At 34.5% G+C, this 10,414-nt stretch overlaps 1 protein-coding gene across 1 annotated transcript in view; it reads left to right on the forward strand.

Annotated features, from left to right (window-relative positions):
• DSG4 (desmoglein 4) overlaps positions 1-4,077 on the forward strand; it is a 31,084-nt gene extending 27,007 nt beyond the window's left edge. Inside the window, 4 exon segments of the mRNA XM_016131203.2 lie at positions 348-490; positions 643-706; positions 1,936-2,144; positions 3,310-4,077. Coding sequence (XP_015986689.2) covers positions 348-490; positions 643-706; positions 1,936-2,144; positions 3,310-4,077 — 1,184 coding nt within the window.
• Positions 4,078-10,414: the final 6,337 nt, after the last annotated feature.

Genomic DNA, 10,414 nt, shown 5'->3' on the forward strand with positions numbered 1-10,414 from the left:
TCAGAAAATGTGATTTCAATCCTGGATCTGCCATCAACCAGTCCAGGAATGTTAGACCAGAGGAAACAAAGGACTTTACTATCCTAATCTGTCAGGAAAGAACCCAGATTACATGATCTCAAACTCCCTTCATTCTAGCTCTAAAAGTCTGTGTGATTTAGTGGTTTTGTATTTATAAACATGGATGTGTATACTCAATCCTTTAGGGAAAAACTGATACTTTTTTACCTTTGCATTTATACCTTTGGTTCTAAACGTATTGCCACGTTTTCCCCAGAATGATACGTTCGATGACTTCCTAAACTGGGCAGTATGTGTTAACTCTTCCTCTTCACTTTCTTGGCCAGTGGCACCACTCTTGCTGCTCATGTGTTGCTGCTGCAAACGAAGACAGCCAGAAGGCCTGGGGACAAGGTTTGCTCCTGTGCCGGAAGGGGGAGAAGGAGTGATGCAGTCTTGGGGAATAGAAGGGGCTCATCCTGAGGACCGGGTAAGTGGATCGTCACTTTCCAGAGAATCTTGGGATTTTAATGGAAATCGAGCATGTCTTGACAATTATGCAGCACACAAAAATAAGACATGTCAATTTTTAAATGTTTAACATAAAGCATTTATTTTAAACATTTTTTTTTTTCTTTTCAGGATGTGTCAAATATATGTGTACCAATGACAGCCTCTAATACCCAGGATCGCATGGATTCCTCCGGTCAGTGGACACCAAAATCTGTCTTTCCGTTTAAAATCTGCAAAATTATTCAATCAGATAAACCTCATGTATAAGTACCTTATAGAAAAAGAACATATCTGTCAATCTCTTTGCATGATAGTATAATGAGAGAGAAAGATACACGTTTAAACTGGCCACTTTATTTTGCTGTCTTAAACTACAGACAAGGAATTACCATGTAGCAATTAAAATGGCAAACTTTTTCAACTCTGCCTCTTACTAGTAATAAGTCCCTGGGGAAGGCACTTAACCTCTCTGGGTCTCAATTTTCTCATTATAACTGAGCTTCAGAAAATGAATGTGTATGTGCATATAATATATATTATATAGAGTATACATTATATATGTATGATACATTACATGTGACATATATTATATATGTATATATAACAAAATGTACATTAGAATAGTGCCTGGCAAAAAGTAAGTGCTACTGTAGCCATTATTTGTAATAGAAGCTGTTAAAACATGAAAACAAAACAAAACAACAACAACAAAAAACACAAAACAAAAATCAGCAAATATGTTATTTTAATAATACAATAATAAACTTTTCTTAAATTTCTGCATGAATTTACCTCACCAATCTTACACTCTCCTAATTTCTGAGGCCCACACACATCTGAGTCTACTGAAAAATATCCAACTATTGGGCAATGATTGACAAAGTAGAGAGGTTGCCAATTCTAGAGCAGACAGGAGATTTTTCAGAGATGGTTCCTTAATATCCCAAGCCACACTTGGATACAAAGAGCCCAAGGAGACTGAACACTCCTCTGAAAGCCAGCGCTCCGTCCAGCACCAGGGTCAATGAGGACTGTGACTTTCAGTTCCCGCAAACACATCACTGGCTTTGCTTTAGAAGATTCTGGAGTGGGTGCAAGCCAGCACTGGAAGGAACTGGTGCAGGCACGAAGGCCCTACTCCTCTTGGCTAGTTCTATGCGTTTAAGTCCATAGGCGGAGTTTGTGTGAATTGGAGAAAGCCAAGTCTGATATCTGGCTCCCTCTGTACCACTTACTTACTTTGATTTTATTGGTAGGCCTAAAAATTGTGGGTATAATTCACATCTCTCCTTGCCTGGTGTTCCAGCCCCTACTTGCTGTTCTGTGGTGGTGGTGCATGGCAGAGAGCAGCTAGCAGTGGTTTTCACGGATAAACAATGCAGACAACTCAAGCACTGTTATGTGAACACCCTCTTCTTACAGAAATCTACACTAACACTTACGCAGGCGGGGGAACAGTTGAAGGGGGTGTATCAGGAGTGGAACTCAACACAGGTCTTGGGACTGCTGCCGGCCTGGCAGCTGGAGGAGCAGTGGAAACACTGAGGAGGAGAAGTTCAACGCTAGGAACCCAGAGGGAATACGTAGACGCCGGAACGAACATGGCTTTCTTGGACAGCTATTTCTCTGAGGTAATTCCCCTGCACAGTTACACATAAAATAGTACCGAGGCTGAATAATAATAATAACAATGGCAGTAGGTTCTTCTAAAATATGTTTGGTTATTCTTAACCCTATCCTAATACATAATAAAAAATATTTCACTTCTCCCTGAAATACAGAAAGCCAATTTGTCGAAGCATTTCATATTCAATTGCTTAACATACCTTTAAAAAAAAAAAAAGGCTAGCATCTCTCATCGTTCTCCATTTCCCTTTTTCCATTTTTCTGTCTTCTGTTTCCTTATGATTTCCCCACTGTTTCTCATAGCAACCACAAAGCAGGAGATGAGCAAAAAAAAAAAAAAAAAAAAAAGCTCTTTTATGTCCTTTCTTTGTGATGTCTTTCTTGCTCTGCAAGGGCTTTCAGTAGAAAGGAGAAAAAATAAGTCAAAAGCCAGGACTGAGGAAGGAAGACAGTGGTAACTCAGAAACAGAGCACTGCATGCCTTGGCGATAAATCAAGGCCTAGACCACTCATCTCCTAATCCCACTCCAGTGCCTTCTCTACTAAAAGGATGAATAGAGATCTGGGGTTACTGCATTCCAAAGGGGAAAACCCCATAGGCATTGAGTTGGCCTAATAGGGTAGCATAAACAGTAAATAAATCCCCTCGAGAATCCTATTTAGTGTGTTTATTTCGCTTAATTAACAGCCCATTTTATCTCGGATTTCAATGAGCCTGTTTTACTTTCCATGTGATAATACATGAATTTCACAACTACTCTTAACAAAAAATGCTAAGGATGTTGTTGCAATTGTAAGCTACATCTTAAAATGGGTAGTTACAAATATCGTTGAAGACTGTGCATGAATAATATCGATTATTTAAATGAGTGATCGACACTACAGTGTACATTCCACAAATGGAAATAAATTATACCTGTATCATAAAAATGTCATAGAAATGGTATTTAACAAATCATTCATAAATATCACACTAATGTTAAAGAAGCTTTGCCATTAATGTCAAAATTACACTGGACATTTTTTCCTATGGTTACATTTAGAAAGAAGCAAAGAATCAGTGTTTTTCTCAATTCATTCCATAAAATTTTCTTAGGTCAGATGCCTCTAAAACATTGATTATTTTAAGAGAAAAAAACTTCTAATTTTCTACTTTTCTTCTAATTTTAGAAAGCGTATGTTTATGCAGATGAAGATGAAGGTCGACCAGCAAATGACTGCTTACTCATTTATGACCATGAGGGAGCGGGGTCTCCTGTGGGTTCAATTGGTTGTTGCAGTTGGATTGTGGAGGATTTAGATGAAAGCTGCATGGAAACTTTAGATCCAAAATTTAGGACTCTTGCTGAAATCTGCTTAGACACAGAAATTGAACCATTTCCTTCAAACCAGGCCTGTATCCCTATCAGTACTGACCTCCCTTTGCTTGGGCCTAACTACTTTGTTAATGAATCTTCAGGAATGACTCTCTCAGAGGCTGAATTCCAGGCAGAAATGGCAATGCCTGAACCTATGATTCATGGGGATATTGTAGTGACTGAGACTTACACTACTGCTGATCAATGTATGCAACCCACTACAATTGTTTTTGATCCTCAGCTTGCACCCAGTGTTGTAGTAACAGAAACAGTAATGGCACCTGTCTATGATATTCAGGGGAATATTTGTGTACCTGCTGAGTTAGCCAATGCACAAAATGTAATCTATACTGAGAGAGTAGTGTCTAGTCCTAGTGTGCCTGACATGAGGAATAGCAGCATGACTGATGGTTGTGTGGGACCTGTGATGAGTGGCAGTATTTTGGTAGGGCCAGAAATTCAACTGACTCAAATGATGAGTCCAGACGTGCACATAAGCCAAACCATTGGTTCCACATCCCCAATGACATCTCGGCGCAGAGTAACACGGTATAGTAACATACATTACTCCCAACAGTAAGTGCTTTAGGGTCAGTATTCCATATAGAGACCTTACAACTTGTAATCACCAACAGATCCATCAAAGATATATAATGTACTATATTCAACATTTTAATAGTCAACAAATATTCAAATTTTCTAAGTTTAGTGCTACTCTTTAATTATCTTTTTTAGGATAAATATAGCTAAGCACTTTAAATATGCCTTTTCAAATTCTTTCTGATTTTCAATAATGTGCCAAAAAACTTAAAGAAAATATATCACATTATTTAATACTGTCTAATAAATAGCACACAACTCATAGGAGATTTTTAGAGGTCTCAGAGGTCAGATCTGTGGAACTGGTTATGTCCACCAAGATATCTTTGTTCTTGGAGGTTGCAAAAGAAGTCATACCTGCATTTATCAGTCATATGTATCTTTAGAGAACTATTTCTATTAAATATTTTTAATTGAAAAGTGAATAAAATGTACGTTCCTAAAAGGAAATTTAAAAGGAAGATGAAGCATCTATTAATAGAGATATGAAGTCATTTGTCTTTTCAAATGGTTTCTCAAGATATGCAATGTAATACAGGGAGTTTGCCAGCTGAATGAATCACTGAAAACGGTTCATCAAAAGGCATCATATATATGTATAGATATACATCTAAACACATATACATAAATCAATATGGATTTATTTTGTTGCACTTTATTGATTTATATTAACTGTAAATTAATTTAGAATAGCAAAAAAATATATAATAACACTACAGTAGAAACAGTTCTTAAGGAAAGTAGTAGAGTTTTTCTGCTTTACAGAGAATTTTTTCTCCACTCTTGCTACTTATGTCAGAAAACCATATAGAATATGGTTTAATGTTTCCTTGACCTGAGTCATAGAGTTTTTATTTGGTAACCAGATAGTCTCCAAAAGCACCTCTAAAAGGATGTATATATTCAACAATACTTATTTAGAAGCTATTATGTGTTGAGTACTGGTCCTGGCTCTGTGAATGTACAGGTGAAGAAGACAGACATGATTCCTGTCTTCATAGAACTTCTAATTAATATCTAGACTTAAAAAAACTTTGGGATACAGCTTTGAGCTCTTACCAAGAATAATTAACAAAATGTTTCAGTCCATTACCAAGTTGGATTTTTTCTTTTAACAGTACTACTTATGCTGAATGAATAAAGTGGAAACATATGCACAGATTGCTTATTTTTAGTAGGCATAAAGTTGGCTTAAGATAAAGAAATTCTAATGAGCTAGTTTTATTTAATTATATAAAATATGTAAACTATATAGTAGTAACTATGATGTGACTAGTAAGATAATGCAAATGAAATAAACTTATTTTCAGGGATTATTCCTTTTGAAAAGAAATAATTGTAATGCTTCTTGCTTAATTTTGTTCATTTATATATAAAACTATTGTAGAATTTAGTGTATCTCACATATTCTCGTACCCAATTCTCTCATTTTACAGAAAAGCAATCTAGAACTAAAGATGTTAAATGACCACAACCAGCCAATTATAGTACAAAACTTGACCTCATTCCTCAGGTATTCTGGCCAGTGTACTTTTCGACATTATAATTTCATCAGACATGAAGAGGATCCAGTTTAGCCTGTTACACAGTCTTTTCTATTTCCTAATTGGAAGAAAAAGTACCTCTCAAAAAAAAGAAAACAGGTTTTATGAAATTTAAGTGCAAAATGGCTACAACAGCATAATGCCAGAAGGTTATTTACACGTGTTCTAATCTTTTCCGAATTATATGTACTGCCAGTTGTTATACTCATCTCTTACTTTAATTCTTCACAACCAAAGTTCTGTTATATTTCATTACTCTGTAATTTGATGAAATCCATTGGATAGCCACAGAGCACTGGTGCCATGGCCATTTTAATGCTCGATTTACAATTAGCCATGTAATATCTTACGTGCATTCAATCCTGTGGCATATCCTGACATAAATATTTCTTGACATTTTTATTCTATTAAGCCAGGAATTTCTAAGAATTATGAAACAATTAGTGAATAATTAAATATAAGGTGCTAAGGGGATTAAAACTGAAAATACCATGAGATTTGAGATATGCAGAATAAAATAGTACTAAATAGTTAACTGATAGATTAAAATTTTAAAAGGAGGTGAAACCATTCGTGAGAAGGATAAGAAAACTTTTCCATGAACTTTTCTTTCTTTCTATCAATATGCAAAGATTTAAGGTGCTTCAAAAGAGGAAATCTACCTTTGATGGATGACTTCCTCCATACTATCCATGGAAATAAGACCAGAACCACTTCATTTTCTCTCTCAATATTATCAATGAGGAGGAACTCCTCCATCATTCCAAGGTCAGTAATATGTAACTCAAGCCTCTGACATTGGCATATTTTTAAAACATTATCTCAAACAAAACAGCAAGCATACAGCAATATTTCTCCTTCACTACTCAAGAGTTAGGGTATCGACTTATCTAAGAGATAAAGATGATATAGCACTTATGTTAGGATTGAAAATGAACTCAGAAGCCCAGGAAATGAGGTTTAATAAATAAATAGAAGAGAATATAGTTTGAGTCACATCTCCTGCCCTGCATAAATACTTGAGGGGATAGCATTATTAAATGAATAAATGGGTTCTCTTAGAAATGTCTTATCAGGTGAAGGGAAAGGAAGACATTAAAAAGAGTATAAACGTTTCATAAAAAATATTATTTAAAAAAATCCTTTTTGGAGGAGATATTTCTGTATTACTAAATGTAATAATGTTTTATATATTTCATCAATAAAAAATATGTCATAAGGAAAAAATATTTTATTTTCTCTTTGGTGTATATAGTATTCTATAAATGACTAACATCTTCAGAAAAAAAATTTCCCATTGTATTACTAAGTGAATATCACCTTTATTGTTTCATCTATAAAACAAGAGCATAAATTCATTTGTAATATGAAATTCAGAATAATTCATTTATTTGGTAGAATTTCTCAATATAATCATTATTTTATTAGTAAATGCTCACTGTAAACTAACAAATCAATTGGATAATTTCCAGAAATTGTTCTAGGTGTCATGTAAATTATAGAATTAAATACCATCTCTTTCTACTGAATTTAATTTCAAAAAAATTATTACTACTGTTCCTGTACTGTAGGCACCAATTTCTGTTGAAATAAGGAAAGAATAATTAATTTCAATTAAGGGAACTGAGGAAAGCTTTTGAAGATAATGATATCTGAGCTTGGTCCAAGGAGAATTTTGTCTGACAGGGATTCCAAAGGTATACAAACCAAAAACATAGGATATATTCAGATAATATTGAATAGGAAAATTAAATATTTTAAAAATGCCTGAAGCAAATTAGAAATTTGCTTCATAGTCCACCATATTATATGATACTTACTGTACTAATTACTCAAGATCTATCCTATTGAATTCTTAGAATACTATGTAGTATGGCATACCAATGTCATCGACGAAGACACTAAAGATGAGAGCTTAAGTGAGTAACAGAGTTAAAATTCAAACCCAGAATAGCCTAGCTCCAAAGACCCTATTCTTACTTACCAACTTTTTGAAAATTTAATTCTGGAAGGATATACGAGAGGCAGATGGTGGAGAATCTCGGATCCCATTAGGATTTGAATTTAACTTGGTAGGGGTTTGAATTTAATGAGGACGCAGTGAAATTTTTTGTGCTGCTGAAAGCCCAGGTCCTATTTCATGAGACAACACTGGGGCAGCCCTCAGGAATCCTCATGATAGTTGATGTGTCGTTGATCACCATGACACAGAGACAGCACCATGGCTGGGTCACTGAGACAGAGAACCTAGCACAGTGGTCAGTATCTTCTGAGAGACCAACATTCCAAGGTGAGATCACTAGTCCCAAAGCCTGGGAGAGCCTCTAAATTACCACTGAGGTGAGCAGATCATGTCGTGTTGTCCTAAGTGACTCCAATCGATCATTCTGTATATTAATGAAAGTATTTGTACATCAAATGCCTTTACCTTTTTTATTACTTTAGGTGAGGTGTATTAACTATTCACAGTTTCTAGAATAGGGCGTGCTTTCTCATAATCTGTTACTCTGCCCTGCCTTGGTTCCTTAATCTGGAACCCTCTTCACTCCCCTCATCTACTTAGCTTTTTTCTACTCATCTCTCAACACTTACCTCAAGCATTGCCACTTCTTAAGAGCATTTCTTGATATCTCTTCCATTGTCCCAAACTATTTTCTTAGCTAACTTTCCTTACTCCCACTATTAATGCTCTATTGTGCCTATGCTTGCCCGCCTGTGAGTATTTGAGAACAAGAATAATACTTTTCTCATGTCTGTATCTCCAGTGTAGTAGAATGTCTAGTACATGGCATGTACTCTTTAATTTTTGAACAGAAGAATACAGTCAAATTCTCTCAAGCACCTAAAAAAAAGTATCTGCAGTTCAACAGTGTTGACTCTAGATATAGCAGCCCTATGAATAATCTCTAAAAAGCTTGTATAAATGCCACCATTAGCAAGAAAATACAAGTATGTCACTCACAAAGACAATTACATTTCAGTAGAAATCTACCTTTTGCTGAAAGAATAATCAAATAAAATTATTGAAAACAACCCCACATGTCTTTTGAAAGAAATTACAGTATAACTGAATAAAATAAATTTTAAAATGTTAAGGAGAAAGTGATTTTATGCAGAATAAATACTTAGGAAAGTTAAAATTTCTGGAAATCTAACGGAGATTGCTGATAATAAGATTACATTATAGACATTACTAGATTAGTTTTTCTTTTTCAAAACCATTTTTTCTGTAACTTATGTATAAGTTCAGTAACAAATATATATAATTTTATACTATAAATTATAACAGCAAGGGGCAAAATAGAGCTCCCAATATTAAAATAAAAGTTTTTACTTTTATCCAAAATATTTCTCAAAAACAACCATGAAAATAAAATAAATAAACCTTAAACATTACACTTACATATTACATAAAAAAAAAAACATTCCAGAAACCAACACTTATTGTCACTAAATATGGTATAACTTTTTACTTTTTACTAGACTGTTATAATGTGTAAATAGTTGTTATAATATTTTAAATGCAGACCAAATTTTAAATACAGATATTAAAAATTAATTTGCTAAGGCCACTTCTTTAAATTCTATTTCTGCTCATTTGAAATAATAGTAAGAAACAGAGTTCGTACTGGGAAGGAATTACTGGTGGGGATTTGACAGTGCTTTTGTGGGTTGTCAGGAAAATAAAATAACAACAGATTGTGAGATGTCTTATCATTTTTGAAACTTCTAAGGAAAAAGGCAATAAAACCATTTCAATAATTACACAAACAAGTTCTGTTTTACAGATAAAGATGGCAGTTATCTGGTATTGAACTATTGGCAGGCATGTGCTTACCCATTAGCTCATATGCAGGCTGAACTATGCATAAGAAAGGTAATGTAAGCGTGCCAATATATAATGTGGATAAAGTGAGTTGAATAGAAGTGGAAACATGAAAACTGAGAGCTGTGTTTATTGTTTTTGACATAAAAGATTAACTCTAAGCACTGAAAATTTTTTTCTTAAAAAAAGGACTACACTTTGGTTAGAAATTCATAGAGTATTTATGTGATTAGCAAGATGACTAAGTTAAAAGTAAGAAAGATGTTGAAGGTATGCTGGCTTAATAAGGAGGTGAATATGTGTGGTGAGTGATGGTGAGGTGTTAATACAAAAGTCACAGTATGCTCATGTGATCAACATAAATAGTGGTTGACTGAAAAGTCTTCATTGTATATTTAACAGGGAGGCACTGATTGGGTGGGGACTTTGGTATCAGTGAGACATGAGCCACCAGGTGTGGGAAATATAAAACTAGGTAGAGATTGTAAAGAGAGAATATATATAATATATATGTGTGTACGTGTACACACATATATATTATACACACACACACACACACACACACACACATATATTGCCAAGCTTTATGCTAATTGCTTTTCAAACATTTTCTCACCTAATCTATTTTGATCTTCCTTTTACAAATGAAATTAGAAAAAAAAAATGATATGGAAACCACTGTGACCTAGTTCCAATGCTTATTCATTCATTCATTAAATATATTGTGAACATTTCACTATTTACTTATAAGCTAATTGCTAGGAGTAGAGAGATGAACTAGGGTCCTTGACATCAAGGACCTCACATCAGATGCAGGAAAAAGTAGAGTTAAAATACAGTATGGCAATAATACACAAGGGGAATGAGTGAAAAGACTATGGGAGAAGAGAGGGGGGAACCCAGTGTATGTAGTTGGAAAAGCTTTCTCAGAAGAAATGACCTTCGAA

The sequence above is a fragment of the Rousettus aegyptiacus genome, unplaced genomic scaffold, assembly GCF_014176215.1.
Source record: "Rousettus aegyptiacus isolate mRouAeg1 unplaced genomic scaffold, mRouAeg1.p scaffold_m13_p_12, whole genome shotgun sequence".
Classification (NCBI taxonomy): domain Eukaryota; kingdom Metazoa; phylum Chordata; class Mammalia; order Chiroptera; family Pteropodidae; genus Rousettus; species Rousettus aegyptiacus.